The sequence below is a fragment of the Colobus angolensis genome, unplaced genomic scaffold (genome assembly GCF_000951035.1).
Source record: "Colobus angolensis palliatus isolate OR3802 unplaced genomic scaffold, Cang.pa_1.0 Scaffold23, whole genome shotgun sequence".
In the NCBI taxonomy this organism is placed as follows: domain Eukaryota; kingdom Metazoa; phylum Chordata; class Mammalia; order Primates; family Cercopithecidae; genus Colobus; species Colobus angolensis.
Genome location: NW_012115488.1, coordinates 14,375,514 through 14,393,737, shown reverse-complemented (window position 1 = coordinate 14,393,737; position 18,224 = coordinate 14,375,514). Strand labels below are relative to the sequence as shown.

At 35.8% G+C, this 18,224-nt stretch overlaps 1 protein-coding gene across 1 annotated transcript in view; it reads right to left on the bottom strand.

The window, feature by feature from the left end:
- Positions 1-18,224, bottom strand: part of ARSK (arylsulfatase family, member K) — a 49,356-nt gene that overhangs the window by 8,488 nt on the left and 22,644 nt on the right. Inside the window, exons 4-6 of the mRNA XM_011944278.1 lie at positions 13,537-13,819; positions 9,977-10,148; positions 4,616-4,840 (exon numbers count right to left, since the gene is read on the bottom strand). Of these exons, the coding sequence (XP_011799668.1) occupies positions 4,616-4,840; positions 9,977-10,148; positions 13,537-13,819 (680 nt within the window). The remainder of the gene's footprint in view (positions 1-4,615; positions 4,841-9,976; positions 10,149-13,536; positions 13,820-18,224) is intronic.

The following is an 18,224-nucleotide window of genomic DNA, read 5'->3' as shown; positions in this document are numbered from 1 at the left end:
ATTTCTGTTCAACAGACATTTCAGGATTTTAATTTCATTTTTAGTTTCCAGAAGACTCAAATATTTTAAAACTCAAATATACTATAAGCAAAGTTTATCCTTGAAAAATCAATTTCAAAATAAATTTTTCTCTTTATATCATTTTTCTTTATAAGCTTCTCCTCTGTGTGTGTGTAAATGGGATTCACACAAAATAATATAGCTACAGCTAAGCTAATAAAGAAAGGACTTTGGGAGCTCTAAGAATAGATACTGGCTTATATCTATTTTAAGCTCCTAATTGGTTAGAACAAAATAAGAAGTCCTTTGTAGATGTTTTATCAAAATACGTATAAGTTTGTTTATTAAGCAGAAGTAGAACATAGTGTCTCACAGGTCTAATTTTAGAGTTAATCACTAATAAAGTAGCTTTAAACTCTTCCAGCACTGAGGAATTTTATCTTAAAAGGTAGAATGATCCATCAGATTAAATGCAGACCGTCAGAATGATCTTTGTTTTCCTGGCTCCTAAGGCTGTTAAATAAAGAACAGCCTCAGTTTCTGCCTGTTAATGCTGTTGTAATTGTTAATAGTACTCTAAAACCTTGCTAATTTGGACAGTGAATTAGATGGACACAATATCTAAAAAGAAAACAAAACAAAACACAAACATCAATTTGTACAGTTTTAAAGCCTTCATTTTCTTTTTAATACATGGGGGCAATTTTCACATATTTCACTTTTTAAAATTAATTGACATTTTCTTTTCAACGTTTTAGATTCAGTGGGTATGTGTGCAGGTTTGCTCCCTGGGTATATTACTTGATGCTGAGGTTTGGGATATGAATGATTGCATCACCCAGGTACTGGGCATAGTGCCCAACAGTTTTTCAACCTCTGGCCCTCTGGCCCCCTCCCTCCCTCCTTCTCCCCTCTAGTAGTCCCTAGTGATTCCTTGTTGGCATTTTTATGTCCGTGAGTAACCAATGTTTAGTTCTCACTTATAAGTGAGAACATCTGGTATTTGGTTTTCTGTTATTGTGTTAATTTGCTTAGGATAATGGCCTCCAGCTCCATTCATGTTGCTGCAAAGGCCATTATTTCATTTTTGATGGCTTTGTAGTATTCCACAGTGTATATGTCCCACATTTTCTTTATTTGGTCCACCACTGATGGGCACCTAGGATGATTCCATGCCTTTACTATTGTGAATAGTGCTGCAAGTGCATGTCTTTTTGGTAGAATGATTTATGTATTTTTTGGTATATACCCAGTAATGGGATTGCTGGGTCTAATGATAGCTCTGTTTTAAGTTCGTTGAGAAATCTCCAAACTGCTTACCACGGTGGCTGAACTAATTTACACTCCCACTAACACTGTATAAGTGTTCCCCTTTCTCTGCAGCCTCACCAACATCTGTTGTTTTTTGACTTTTTAGTAATTGCCATTTTGACTGTTGCGAGATGATATCTCATTGTGGTTTTGATTTGCATTAGAATTGACTATTTTTTATCCAACCCATTACTACTAGATATTCATATTGCTTCTAATTCTTAATATGGTAATAAATATCCATGGAGATAAATATTTGTGTATATCTACAGGTTATTTCCTAAAATTAGGATTTCTAGGTCAAAACGTATGCACATTTCTAAGAAATTTGAAACGTAATGCCACATTTGCCTTCAAAACATTTGTATCAGTTTATATTCCCAGTAGCAGTACATGAGAAAGACTATTTCTAATATAAGATTTTCTAATTCTTCTTAATCTCTGCAAACTTTACATGTGAAAGAAAAATATTCTTCTCTTTTAATATTTTTATGACCACTGATTTGATTCTTTAAAAATATATTGGCCATTTGTGTATATTTTCTGTTGTGAATTGCTTACTTTGTTCCATCTGTTAATAAGGTATTCCTCTTTTTCTTACAGATTTATAAGAGCTCTATGAATATTACACCTTTATCATTTATAAAAAGATTAACTTAAGTAAATAATTGTGTTACAATGTTGTCTCCTGGCTCCAGCATAAGGCTCTTTTGCATTGTTCTCTTTCTACCATTATCACTGGTTAACATCTGGTTAATAGAATGTTTCAGTGTTTTATATAAAGACCCGTCCATAGGTATTCTCCTCCACTCACTCCTCCCCAACTAAAAAAAATCATTTAAATGTAGCTTTCCCTCGTCTGATAATAAAAATAATATTTATTGTGAAACACATTATAAACTGTGCTAAGCAACGAAGATGTTAATTTTTCAGTTTAGAATTGGAGAGATTTATTTTTGACTTTATTTCCTTTACTCTTATTGATGAGGTCTAATCAACACATGATCTAAATGCTGTTAATAAAACATATTCTGCAGGGAAATGTGACTCAGAAGGAGTCTATTACCAAGAATCTTATGAAAATAAAAATCTATATAAAACTATAGTTTTAGAAAATTATTTTTTCTAAAATAATTGACAAATTGCAGGAAAAAAACCTACAGTTGCAGGGAATTTACATCATTTACAGAAGAGTAGAGATGGAATTTAGAGGAGCTTCTGAGACAGTATTTTCTTAGCTAGAGAAATTCTTATTAGCAAGTAACATAAATTAGGCAGTGATAGGTGGATGCATGAGAATTTCCCCATTCTAACAAATTTTATTTAGCATTTTCTTATCTGACCTGTTAAATTATGAAATCTGCTAGTTTGCAGATGACCTTTAACTTTTACAATGTATAAAATGGCAAGAAGTAATAATGGCATCTTCTCAAGGTTGTAGAGTACAAAATTTGCATTGTGGGCAAATATAAAATAATGTTTAAAGAAAAATGATTTAAACCATGCATTTTAATTAACTGACATATATGATGACAGAATGTCTAAGAATTGCATAAGGCTCACTGTAGACAACTCCCTAAAGATATTTAACTATTTAGCTGCTAGAGTCAAATAGATAAAAGGGCAACTATCACTATGAAATATATTGAGGGAAAAATGGAGAAAGAATCACCCCAGCTTTCCATAATATTTTACAATACCTTCTTGCAGTTCTGGTCACTATACCTCAGGAAAAAAGAATGAGGCTAAAAAGTCAGGCAAAGATGACGCTAGGAAGATTTTCTTTGGGAATGGGGAGGGTAGAGAGAGTTCTACATGAAGAAAAATTAAGGAAGGAAACTGTAAAGAATATAGGCATATATTCATAAAACTCTAAAGATGCTAATAGCAGAGACCCAAATATACATAATTCTACATAAACTTCTTTTAAAAACACAGAAATGAGGAAAAGTAATAGTGATCGGCTAGAAACTAATGGAATGAGAAAGTGGCCAAGATATGGCTGAGTGTGATCATTACTTTGGGATAAAGGGAAACCAGCAAATGATGACTAAGAAACAGAAGAGATTAAAAATTCAAGGAACTGGCCAGGCACAGTGGCTCACGCCTGTAATCCCAGCACTTTGGGAGGTTGAAGTGGGCAGATCATAAGGTCAGGAGTTTGAGACCAGCCTGGCTAACATGGTGAAACCTCGTCTCTACTAAAAATACAAAAATTAGCTGGGCATGGTGGCAGGTGCCTATAATCCCAGCTACTCAGGAGGCTGAGTCAGAAGAATCGCTTGAAACTGTTAGGCGGAGGTTGCAGTGAGCAGAGATCGCACCACTGCACTCCAGCCTGGGTGAAAGAGAGAAACTCCATCACACACACACAAAATAAATAAACAAAAATAAAAAAGTTCAAGGAACTGGAAAGAAGTATGTTCAATTATATGAGAAGGATATGAAATAAGAGAAAAGGAAAGGATGCCGGTTTAAATTGACTCTACATAAATTTAGTTAAGGGAAGAACTTTGCGGCAGAAGGAAGGAGATAAAAAGAACTCTGACTTCTTTGATTTTAAGATGCATCTTTCTTTCACATTTTAACATTTCGGAAATTAGAGAACATATCTTGTGCTATTTTCTTTCACCAAAATTTATGAATTTATGGTAGTTTTGCAATTAATGGTGTCTTAGAACAGAGAAACTGGTGTTTAAATGCTAATGAATTTAAAGTACTCTGCTAAATTAGATAGAAACTAGAAGTTAGTTCTATGATTTCCTTTGAATTTGATTATGTCGTTATTCTAGTATCTTCAACAAAAACTGCTACCGTTATCCATATGTTGCTTTTCTAGACATATGGCTATGCTTGTAGACATTAAGAAGCTAGTAAAGCAAATAGTACAGAACTATCTAAAGAGTCTGAGGAGGAATATGTTCATACTAGTTTCAAAGTGGATAGAATAATTCAGAAAGGAAATGCTTATTTAGGGAGGTGGTGGTAGAGAATCAAATGACATACAAATCATATCTATAAGGTTATGAACCTGAATGTCTTACATGGCTTACTTTACAGTCATACCCTGAATACAAATCTTTTGAGGGAAAATGACTATAGTAAGTGAAGGACACAGGGACATGAAAAACAATCTCTTCATTCTTCAGAGTACAGATTTGACTCACAGTTAAATGAGTTGCTCAGGGTTATAAACAAGTCAGCAGGACCTCTGACTATTAACTGAAAGACTGACTAATTGATCTCTTCAGTTGCATTCTCCAGCATTATTACAAATAAATATTTACAGAACTGCATTACTTACCAAGCATGGTAGGGTAAATATCCACAAGAGAAACCACATTTGATACTTGAAGGTCGACTTTAATTCCTGGCCCCATCATCAAAAGCGGAACATGTGCACTGGCCTCATACATGCTCATTTTATAAAACTGTCGATGTTCCATGGCCAGCTCTCCATGATCTGAGGAGTATATGACAATAGTTTTCTGAAGAAGATCTAATTGATGAAGGGCCAAAATAATTTCACCTACAATAGAAATCATGATAAAACTATTAATTAGCTTTCAGTTCATGTTTTATTCTATCACATTAAGTTTATAACAACTCTATCCTATAAGGGTTTGTCACTATGCTTTTTAACATCTGAATATTACCTACTGTTCTCAAGTTAAGTCTCAAGGTGACAGTGGTCTGTCTACTGCTTGCTCTTCAGTTGACTAGCGAGGAAGAAGAAAATATAATACCCATGGGAACTCTTGCTCAAAGCTGCTTATCTGGAGATCATGCTGGCTTGCTTTCCAGGTTTCTATCAGAGAATAGGGGAAAAAAATCTTCCCCTTAGTGCCTTGAGTGAGAAAAGAAAGATCAGTAGGATATCAGTACTTCACATGTCTCAGATGATAAAAAAGATTGGTATCACCTCTGACCCACAGTTTCTGTGCAACAGGAAGTGACAAGAGCAGTCAGAACTCCTCTTTTCTGCTACTTTTTCTCCCAATTCTCTATGCAATCATCAGATCATGCTCATAAAGGTGGCTGAGGATTATGGAAATCCCACCTTTGAAGAAGGGCTGGAAGCAGGACAGACAGTGTACAAGTTTGATTTAGCATCTGCTTGGATAGGGAATAATGGGACAGTAAAATTCCTCTGACCAGTTCCAGTCTCACTGTTCTCAAACTTCCTCCTACTGTAATTAAGAGAATCACAAGAAAGCACAGGCCAGAGAGAGGAGTCATCCCTATTTTGGCAGTTCCTGAATCTGGGTAGAAGAGTCTATATTAATTTAAAAACCTACAGATTCTGAGGTATAGTCAGGATTGACACTCACTGCTCTATGGAGTTATTCACAGAGTTGAGACACTCTTGATTTTTCAACTAGACGACTGGAATTACTTCCTAATCGGTCTTGCCTCTACTCCTCTTTCCTCTCCTTGTACTATCCTGGTGTCTATCTTTCTAAATTACCTCATCACTTGATCGTGTCACATCCCTGCTTGAAACTTTTTCATAGCTGCCCATTGTCGAATTCTTTAGCATAACAAGCAAGGCCCCTGTCCACTCTCCATACTCAGCACCTTCGGCTACCTGCTAGATCTTTACTTTTCAGCAATCCTAACCTGCTCAGAACCCCCTAAACACACACCATATTAGTTCATGCTTTCTTGCCTCTGCATATACTCTGCCATCTATGGTGAATGCTGTTTCTCCCACAGTCTACTTGACAAATTCCTATTCTTCCTTTATGACCCAGCTCAAACATGCATTATCACTCTGGCAAAGCATCATTCCTTGCTCTTCTAGGTAGATTAAATCACTTTGTTCTTCAGGATGCCTACAACTTGCATATTACTATAGTTACAACATATTGTAATTCTTAGCATTTATGCTCATTCAATAAATGTTTACTGAGTGCTTACTGTATGCCAAACATTATGGATATGATGCTAAGCACCTAGGATGCAATGTTGAATAAGAATGATTAAAGACTTAAATGTAAAACTCAAAACTACAAAAAACCCTACAAGAAAATCTAGGCAATACCAATCAGGAGATAGGCACAGGCAAAGATTTCATGACAAATTCACCGAAAGCAATTGCAACAAAAGCAAAAATTGACAAATGGGGTCTAATTAAACAAAAGAGCTTCTGCATAGCAAAAGAAACTATTATCAGAATGAACAAGCAACCTACAAAATGGGAGAAAATTTTTGCAATGTATCCATCTGACAAAGGTTTAATATCCAGAATCTACAAGGAACTTAAACAAATGTACAAGAAAAAAACAACCAACCCCATTAAAAAGTGGGCAAAGGACATCAATAGACACTTCTCAAAAGACATTTATGAGGCCAACAAACATATTTTAAAAAAGCTCAACATCACTGATCATTAGAAAATGCAAACCAAAACCACCATGAGATACCATCTCATGCTGGTTAGAATGGCAATTATTAAAAAGTCTAGAAACAACAGATGTTGGAGAGGTTGTGGAGAAATAGGAACGCTTTTACACTATTGGTGGGAACGTAAATTAGTTCAGTCATTGTGGAAGACAGTGTGGCAATTCCCCAAAAATTTAGAACCAGAAACACCATTTGACCCAGCAATCCCATTACTGGGTGTATACCCAAAGGAATATACATCATTCTATTACAAAGATACATGCACACATGTGTTCACTGCAGCACTATTCACAACAGTAAAGACATGGAATCAACACAAATGCCCACCAATAGACTGGATAAAGAAAATGTGGTACATATACACCATGCAATACTATGCAGCCATAAAAAGAAATGAGATCATGTCCTTTGCAGGGACATGGATGGAGCTAGAAGCCATTATCTTTAGCAAACTAACACAGGAACAGAAAACCAAACACTGCGTGTTCTTAATTATAAGTGGGAGCTGAACAATGAGAACACATGAACACAGGGAGGGGAACGATACACACTGGGGGCTGTCAGGGAAGGCAAGAGTGTTAGGAAAAATAGCTAATGCATGCTGGGCTTAATACCTAGGTGATGGGTATTAGGTGCAGCAAACCACCTTTTACCTATGTAACACGTTTACCTATGTAACAAACCTGCATACCCTGCACATGTTCCCTGGAAATTAAAATAAAAATAAAAGAATGTCCCTGCCCTCATGAAGCTTGTGTTCTTCAAGGGAGACAGATGGTAAACAGATGAAATAATTGGTATTACTACGCAAACAACATGATAAGGTATAAAGCAAGCAGAATGATGGAGCTGGCACACTGAGTTAGCATGGTTAGGGGAGACATCCCTGAGGAGGTAACAACTGAGCTGAGAGCTAAAGATGGAATAAGCCAGCCATGTAGAAAGCAAAGGGAAGGGTGTTCCAGGCAGATGAAACAGAAAATATAAGACCCTGAGGTGGGAAAAGACTCTAGAATGTCTTTAATTTTGTTTGTTTGTTTGTGAGACAGAGTCTCGCTCTGTCACCAGGCTGGAGTGCAGTGGCGTGATCTTGGCTCACTGCAACCTCCGCCTCCTGGGTTCAAGCGATTCTCCTGCCTCAGCCTCCCAGGTAGCTGGGACTACAGGCATGCACTGCTACACCCAGTGCATTTTTGTATTTTTAGTAGAGATGGGGTTTCACCATGTTGGCCAGGATGGTCTTGATTCCTTGACCTTATGATCTGCTTGCCTCGGCCTCCCAAAGTGCTGGGATTACAGGCGTGAGCCACAAATATCTTTAATTAATGAGTGATTTCTTAATAGTATTCAACATACTATACTCCCCCAGTGCCCAACATAGTGCCCGACTGCTAGTAGGTACCTAATGTTTGTTAACAAACACAACGAACACTATTAAATACTATATGGTGACAAGACCGGTGTAGATTTAAAAATTTAAGATACAGGCCAGGTGCGGTGGCTCACGCCTGTAATCCCAGTACTCTGGGAGGCCGAGGTGGGCGGATCATGAGGTCAGGAGATTGAGACCAGCCTGACCAACATGGTGAAACCCCATCTCTACTAGAAATACAAAAATTAGCTGGACATGGCGGCGTGTGCCTATAATCCCAGCTACTCCGGAGGCTGAGGCAGGAGAATCGCTTGAACCCGGGAGGCGGAGGTTGCAGTGAGCAGAGACCCTGCCACTGCACTCCAGCCTGGAGACAGAGCTAGACTCTGTCTCAAAAAAAAAAATTAAGATACAATATATTCCATAAACTTTGTAACTTGACGTAAGCAAGTTGCTACATATTTTTCTTCTCTGAAGAGATTTCAAGAGTAGTATTCCCACACTCCCTACAGCAACATTCTTTCATTTTAATGGATATGGATGAATGGCTATAAATTTTCAAATGCAATTTCTAATGTGCAAATGGGAGAACATTCTCTAACATCAGAGAATATCAATGAAATACAATTGGACAGATGTGCTCATGATTAAAGAAAATTACTTAAAATCTTATTTGCGTTGAGTACTTGGAATACTTTTTTTTTTTTTTTTTTTGAGATGTAGTCTCGCTCTGTCATCCAGGCTGGAGTGCAGTGGCACGATCTTCGCTCACTGCAACCTCCGCCTCCTGGGTTCAAGCGATTCTCCTGCCTCAGCCTCCCAAGCTGGGATCACACGTGTGTGCCACCACAGTCAGTTAATTTTTGTATTTTAGTAGAAACAGGGTTTTGCCATGTTGGCCAGGCTGGTCTCGAACTCCTGACCCCAGGTGATCCACCGGCCTTGGCCTCCCAAAGTGCTGGGATTACAGGCATGAGCCACTGCACCTGGCCAATACATTTTTATACTTGCTATATTATAAATAATTTGCTCACATGGCCTTTTTGCTTCTTGCTGTATACTTTTCCGTTTTTACCCAATGAATTTTTTTAACAAAAAACATTCACTTGTCACTCCCAAAGTTTACTCTGTACAGAAGAGATGCTACCTACACTTCACTAGTACAATTATGCTTCATTCCTAAGAGTAGCAAAATAAACACTACTTTATGAAAATAGTTTTTGTTATAAAACAGATTTTTAAACCAGGGTTTTTCCACACATGAACTGGAAACTTCCATAGCTCTGTAAGTGAACAGGCAAAACGTTCTTGATAGTCATGTGATGAAGGCAGGTTTAGTTTTGAGTTGGTCTTGAGCTTGAATGAGGGAAGAAAATTCAATATGATTCTGGACCAGAATATACATGGAGAAACTTTAGTTAGGCCATGCTCTAAAGGGCTTGGGGAGAAAGAATTTGTTTCATGGTTACTATAAGTTTGGGGGAGTCACAAGATTCTACAAGTAAATTTTCTAATCTCTAGAAAGCTAAGCTGCCTTACAAATACCTATCACATGTGTACCTGTGTTTGGCTGAATACTGATTCCTGTTTAAGGACAGCAAAACGTTTCAAGTAGATGATAGCCTTCTGTGACCCTTTATGTATGAATAAATCTAAGCATTTATGAATCTGCAAATTTCTGAATCATTAAGATATAAAGAGCTTTTCATTCTGTCAACAATGCCAGTTATCAAGTTTGGTAAGTGTCAAGAGTCCTATAGTCATAAGCAACTGTTGTAAGAAATATCTGAGGCTGTTCACGCAAGCCACCAAGCAGCATGATCACAGACTGTTGGAAAAATATTATACTTTTTCTTCATGTAATTGCTTATTAATTATACCACCTACCGAGCATGGCATCTGTCTCAGCACACATAGCATAATAAAATGCTCTAATATTCTTAATTTCTTTTTCTGTAAATCTTCCAGTGCAGTTTTTTGTATAAGAAGAGTAATAATCTACAGGGTGCATTTCTGACAAAGGTGACCACTTTGGGATTTTGATAGCATCACGAGACACCTAAAAATGGGAGAAAAAACTTAGTTATGCTAGCAAAATAGTGCTATTTCTTTCCTTCAATAAGTATGTATGGTGAAATCAACAATGTTTAATTACTTAGAATAGTAGAAAAGAACAGCTATAAAGATGCAAATAAAATAATAAATCAATACATAAATTAGGAACAAATTGTTAATACTAACATAACAACAGAAGGTATATATCAATATCTGTATATATATCATGAGATAGTGGTAAAATTTTTAAAAATTATACAGGCCACCGAAAAATATGAGCTATATTAGACAGTACATGCTAGTCCAGAAAAGTATCCAAGCACTTTAATATACAGTTGTGTGACCAAAACTTCAGAATCAACAACCTAAGAATAAGGACTCCTTTTCTCCAATAATTCACTAGTGAGAATGACACTATCTAGTGAGATAGCCAAGTGCTTGTCAAAAACAAATGTGACTTTTAAACACATATAAATGCTTACTTACAGTGCTGGTAAAAAACAATTAAACTAGATCTTTAATTCACACTTATATTTTAGTCATGTAACTTTCAAAAAGTTCAAACATTTACTTAGAATTTGGTTGAAAGTCATTTAACTCATTTCATTTGGCTAGTACTAACTCCAGACAAATTTTTGAAAATGAAGCCACTTAAAACTTTTAAAGAAGATATAAAGTATCTAAAACACTGACATTATTTTATTTAAAATAGGATGGCCTAAATAGTGTTTCTGAGTAGTTTTTTTAGACTAACTTTTATTTCTTATTTCTGTAGGTTTTTGGAGAACAGATGTGGTTGCATGAATAAGTTCTTTAGGGTGATTTCTGAGATTTTGGGGCACTCATCACCCAAGCATTATACACTGTACCTAATTTGTAGTCTTTTATCTCTCACCGCTATTCACCTTCCCCCAACCAGTCCCCAAAGTCCACTGTATTATTCTTATGCCTCTGAGTCCTCATAGCTTAGCTCCCACTTAGGAGTGAGAACATACAATGTTTGGTTTTCCATTCCTGAGTCACTTCACTTAGAATAATGGTCTCCAGTTTCACCCAGGTTGCTGCAAATGATTCATTCCTTTCTTATGGCTGAATAGTTATTTCATGGTATATACACCACAATTTCTTTATCCACTGGTTGAGTGATGGGCATTTGGGCTGGTTCTATATTTTTGCAATTGTGAATTATGCTGTTATAAACGTGTGTGCAAGTATCTTTTTCGTATAATGACTTATTTTCCTCTGAGTAGATACTATGTAGTGGGATTGCTGGATCAGATGGTAGTTCTACTTTTGGCTAAGGAATCTCCACACTGTTTTCCATAGTGGTTGTACCAGTTTTCATTCCCTTTTCAGTGTAAAATTGTTCCCTTTTCACCACGTCCCCGCTGACATCTGTTTATTTTATTTTTTTTGATTATGGCCATTGTTGCAGGAGTAAGGTGGTATCACATTGTGATTCTAATTTGCACTTCCCTGATCATTAGTGATGTTGAGCATTTTCTCATATATTTGTTGGCCATTTGTATATCTTCTTTTGAGAATTGTGTATTCATGCCCTCTTTTTTCTTTGAGATGGAGTTTCGCTCTTGTAGCCCAGGCTGGGGTGCAATGGTGCAATTTCTGCTCACTGCAACCTCCGCCTCCTGGGTTCAAGTGATTCTCCTGCCTCAGCCTCCCGAGTAGCTGGGATTACAGGTGCACACCACTACACCCACTACTTTTCGGTTTTTAGTAGAGACGGGGTTTCACCATGTTGGTCTGGCTGGTCTCGAGCTCCTGACTTAGGTGATCCACCCGCCTCAGCCTTCCAAAGCTCTGGGATTACAGGTGTGAGCCATGGCACACAGCTCTATTCATGTCCTTAGCCTATTTATTGATGGGATTGGCTTTTTTTTCTTGCTACTCTGAGTTCCTTGTAGGTTCTGGATATTAGTCTTTTGTTAGATACATAGATTGTGAAGATTTTTTCACACTCTGTGGGTTGTTTACTATGCTGATTATTTCTTTTGCTCTGAAGAAGGTTTTTAGTTGAATTAACTGATTAGTTTTTAAAGTAACTTAAAATTGATTTAAGATTACACATTTCAAAATACAGGTAGACCATGCATCATGTGGTTTGATATGCATGAATTTCAGTTATCAAAGTTTTGTCAAATAATAGCAGTCCCTAACAAAATTACTCTGGTAGACTTCAGTTACCAGGGTATGTTAACTGTGAATAACTGGAAAAAGTACCAACTTTCACACTGATATGCTGCTAGCTCTTTAGTATAAATCACTGAGTATACAACAGATATGTATGCCATTCAGTGACTAATCATGTTGTTTCTTTTAAAATGTGTCAGTGATTAGTTATCTGGTACATGCACAGACAACAAAGCATGTACTTGTATCCTAGTGATAAATGAATGTGACACTTTATAAAAAGGGATAATGAAGAGAAGTCAACAAAGATGAACATACAGTAAAAAAAGGAAAAGTGACAAGGCTGGAAGTGAAATTTAAATCAAATGTAAACGAACTTATAGAAGAAACAGCTGAGCTGGGAATGTTGACACTGCTGTCATGTCAAGAGACACTAGAAATGTAGCCAGAGGAACTGAGTGAAGGCACATTTACCAGCATAAATGAGGAAGGTTGTTGTGAAGAAAAAGATAAAGATATCCCACAGAAAGCGATACTGGCAACATTTTTCACATTAAAGGAACTTGGAGATATATCATTATATTGAAAGTGCAAAAGTTAAAATGTTGGAAGGTAATCCAAATTTAGAAAGAAATAATGACAATTTGCCAAGTCTTAGAGAAGATACTTTCTCTGTATCATAAGTTTTATGATGAGAAGGCAAGCAGTCTTCAATCTACTGGTAAGTTTTTTAACCAAAAAAATTCCCGCTTTAATTCGCAATGTTTCTAGTGTTTTCCTTATAGTGTACTACATTAATATTAGTTTATTTTTTCCTTTCCATTTTTAACCAAAAGTAACACAATTTAAAATATTTTATGTTTTTAAAGGTGCCGGAAAATGGTCATTTTTCCCATTTATTAAGGTTGTTTTATATGGTTTCAGCTTGCATGGTCATTTTTACAATCTGGAACAGTGTAAAGTGAGGACGGCCTCCATTTCTAAGAGAATGCCTTTTAGTTTCTCTTTTTATAGACATATCCTTGGCAAATGTATTCAATCCAGAAGTACGCTTCTGACTTTTAACACTTATTTTATTTCTGTAAAACTGTCCCTTTAGTTTTTATCAAACTAGTTATTGGTCAAGTTTGAATATACAATTTTCAATTTTTTCTTTAAAAGTGATAATAAAAGAAACAATGGGCAAATACCCATAAGCCACATATATAAATCTAATTTTGAGCACATACAATGTAGTTACTTACTTTTCCAAGCCAATAAAGAGATGTATGAAATGTTGAAGATCCAAAATTTTCTCCAGAAGATGGTGAAGGGTAAGGGTGTGGTAAATTTAATCCCAAGTAAAGAACAAATGGTTCAGTGTAATTAATTGCTTCCTTTCTTAACCAATTTATTGCTTTGTCTGTATTCTGCCAATCCCTTTCCATCACTCTGACTTTAGTCCTATTATGGATAAGATTAACCATGGGCCTGCCTTCTTGTCTGAGTAAGAAAGCAACATCTCTTGTCCATGCTTCCACACGATTACTGAGGGAGCAAAAACACATGTATATTGTCAGGTATATTAAAAAGTTTTAAAAACGTACTAAGCATACATTAAGAAAACAACATGGAAAACAATTTTTAGGTTCAGTCTTGTAAATGTTCAGAATAACTATATTAGACCTAAAAAAGAAAGTTATTGAGCATTACAAATTAAAAAAATAGAAAAAAAGCCAAGAATCGAATATTCGTTTATGTGTTCTTTAAAACTATGAAAGATTATGTGGAATGGTTAACTTTTCTTACAGCAAGATATTTAAACAAAATGTTTCAGATTTCTAATATTTCTCCTTATTTACTACATTTTCTAACATTTTTCTTTTTTTTTGCTTAGAAGATATTATTCCTAACCAAAGCTACTATAATTTCCTTTTATCACTAAATATTTATAGTTTTAAAAATATACCTACCATGTATACTTCATGTGTTGCTGAAGTTTCAGGTTTAAAATTGTTTCCAGCTCTATCTTTTCTTATTAAAAGAACAATTTTAACTATAATCTGAGCTATCTAAGCTAAAAGTGATACAAATTTCATATCCATTATAAACCAGAGATATTTTCTTTATTACTGATTTACAAGTTAAATGATTCAATTAATTCACTTTCTCAAACAAAAAATTAATTCATTTTCTCTCAATCTTTATTTTATTTGACTGCTTGATTTTTCTCAATCAAGCTCTAAGCATACGTAGCTGACATAATTGGTTGGATAGCAGTCCTGGGCATTTCTAGAAAGTTTGCTTTTTAAGTTTCTGTTGAGATAAGTATCTCTGAAGTGTTCTATCAATTGAGAAAAGTGTTTTAAAAATCCAGATACCAACTCACAAACAAAAAATATGTTATACTGAAACATAAATTTCTCTTAAGAGAAATTGCAATCCATACAAAATGACTAACAACCCATATATAAGTTAAAATAGAAAAATTTTATACCCTGCCTTTTGAATGCAGGTAAATAAATTTAAATAGCTACAATAAAAATTCATTTTTCTTTTAGATATTCAATATATTTTGATAAAAACAATAAAAACCATAATTTCAGCAGAATTATACCTATCTAACAGATTCTAATTAATTCTAACAGATGGGAAACCCTAAAATAGGAAGTTTTGTATTCATCACACTATCAAAACAATCTGACATTGATGTCTCATCTTTTGATTACATCACAGCTAAATTCTTACTATATATGACAATTACCATTGTTGCAGAGGTGGAATTTTAGGGTTTATAACACCAGCAGTATGTGCAGTAGAACTCAGATTCTGAGAGAAGGAATAGGACATTGAGATATATATAGTATGTTTAGGAACCAAAGTACTTTCTTTTCAGTCAGAGAGTATTACATGAGAAAATACGGCTGAGAACCTATTACAACAAGCAAGCTTTTAATACGATCTAACTAGTTGCCACTCTTTGGATTAACTCAGGTTAGACTATTGTCCTGACTGTGCTAACTGACCTAACCACTGGACTTCACGATGTAGTCTAGACTATGAGCAAGCCTAGGCTATCTCAGGGAAAGATTTTCAAGCCTTGAAAGATGGCTATATTGAACCCAGTTTGCTACATCTTTTGCCACAACAGTGATTAAGTGTGACATCATTTAACTTTTCTGGTAATAAATTTATGCCCTCTCCCTATTTTTTTTTTAACTGTATTCCTGAGATTCTTTTAACCAAGGTCCCCTTAAGCGTAAAATGGCTCAAATCAAATTAATTTTGGCCTACTCTAATCATTATGGCCAGATTTCAAACTTGGCTTTATAACTAAATAATATGCGATTGTCCTCTAACTAAATAATATGTGATTTCTCTATTATCTTAGTGGTATCCTCTCTTGTCTTTTCATAAATATGGCTTTAGCGTGATTCCCATAACTGCTGGTACTTAAGTAGAGTCATAACAAGTGATTTCAAGCACTGCTAAGGCAGCAAAGACAACATTATGGTTAAAGGTAAAAGGTATTTTTACCTTTCTCAAATTTTTTCACTTCTTTGATTAGTTGACCCATGTTCACTGTGCCTAAAGTGTAAAATAACAATTTATTTCTTTGCAACTTAGTGAGGAAGAACATGAGTATAAAGTGATGTATTCAGTAGATGAATATACTACAGTATTTTAAAATCATTTAGCAATTTTTAATGTATTCAAAAATACTAATAATTATAATTAATGACTCTCCATTCTACTTTCACTACTCCCTGGGCCAGCCCAACCTTCCTGGGCCATCATGAAGCACAATACGAGCAGCAGATGCAGCCTAAGCAGTAGGCTGCTACAGGAGCGGCAATTCTTAGTCCAGAAAGTCTGTCTTTCCGGTCCAAGGTACCTTCCAGTCCATGAGTCCGACGAGTAAAATATGGAATGAGAATATGAATATGCAACTTCATAATCTATTATAATTACGATAATATGATAACTCTTTTGACATAATAATTCTCTCTACTAACCAATGTATCCAGCCCCTTCTTACAAGAGTGATGGTCTCTTAATCAGGCTAAACTATTGCACCTGGAAAACATATCTTTCGATCATATTCTCAGAGCTACTTCTTTGTCTCATCATTCTAAGTGTTCTTCCCTCCACCAGTAATTGCTATAACTTCTTCCAAATATAAGCTTTCTAATTACTTAACCACTGGGAGTATTTTGAACCAATTTCTTACCATTCCATTTCTATGTATTTTGTCCAGAATACCAACAGTATGGCTTCAATCAGGACAACTGAAAAGGGCTTGCTCAGATATTTTATGATTCAGTGGCTGTTCTCAATATAAATCTACCCTGCTGCTTGCAATAGGCACAGCTATACAATGCATAGTTTCCTCTATGCCAGCATCTCTCAAAGTATAGTATACAGATCCCTGAGGATTCCCAAGACACTCTCAGTGAGCCCATGACATCAAAACTATTGTCATAATAACAGCCAGATGATATTTACCTTTTTCATTCTCATTCTCTCATTACGTACAATGTGCAGTGAAGGAGACCACTCTAATCTATCCTGAGGTAGGAGCTCAGATGTGAAGTATATCTATCTCAAGGAAGATTGTCTTCTATAAACTTAGAGAGGCTTCAATGTTTCATTATATGATGCCCCTCTTGAGTGGCCCAATGTCTACTTCAACTCTTTATAGAAATACAAGAGGGGCTTTTCTTCTCAAAGGGATACAAATAACAATCACTCATTTCTGATAAAGACAGTCACAATTTGTTACACCTTGTCCTACTTCCACCAGAGGTCCAGTTCTTTATGTCCTTACTACTCCAAGTGTGGTCCATGGACCAGCAACATCAGCAGCTCCTGGGAGCTCCCATAATTCCCACATGTTGTGGGAGGGACCTAGTGGGACTCATCATAATTGAATCATGGGGGCGGTTTCCCCCATACTGTTCTCATGGCAGTGAGTAAGTCTCCCAAGATCCGATGGTTTTATAAAGGGTTTCCGCTTTCACTTGATTTTTCATTCCTCCTGCCTGCTGCCATGTAAGACGTGCCTTTCACCTTCCACTATGACTGTGAGGCCTCCCAAGCCACATGGAACTGTGAGTCCATTAAACCTCTTTTTCTTTATAAATTACCCAGTCTTGGGTATGTCTTTATTGGCAGCATGAGAACAGACTAATAAACCATCCTAGACTCACTGAATCACAAAGGGCATCTAAGAAGATGCCCAAGTCATTTGTATATATATTAAGGTTTGAGATGCACAGTTTAAGAATTTTTTTCTGCAAAAATACTCAAATTTTAATCAAAATACAATCAAAATGGAAGATAATCAAAATGGAGCTTCCACAGTAGCCTATAAATAGGAGAATTATTCTACCTTGGTTCAATTCCAGAAAACAGTTGATAGCCAAATATACTATCCAACAATCAGCATTTAAGTATTTTTAACAACAAAAAACTCCTCACTAATCCAAACAAAAAACAAACCTACTTAACACATTACCAACTAATTATGACATAAATTTGTATATTTGCCATTACTGTGTGGGTTTTCTGTGGCAGTGTGCTAAATTCTACTGCTAAAATATTGGATACAATCAGTTTACAAGTAGCACAGGATTAGTTTACATAGTTAACAATTATATCTGAAAAAATATACCTTAAAATTGATAATGAGAATATGACAGTTTTCTTTCCACATGAAGTAGGAGCCTAAACATAAACCTTCAGCTTCCTAAGAGTCTACTGAAGATGATTAACTATCTCAGACTTAGAATTCTGTGATCTCTCTCTTTTTCTCATTGTTGATGAGCCTGTAGCAGCTAATTTGTTTCTGGTAAGTCTCATAATAAAAAAAATGGGAAAAACGATGATTCTGAAAAATGCCCTTGCAAATTTCTCTATCGACCTAAAATTCTGTAGGAGAAAAAGGAACCTA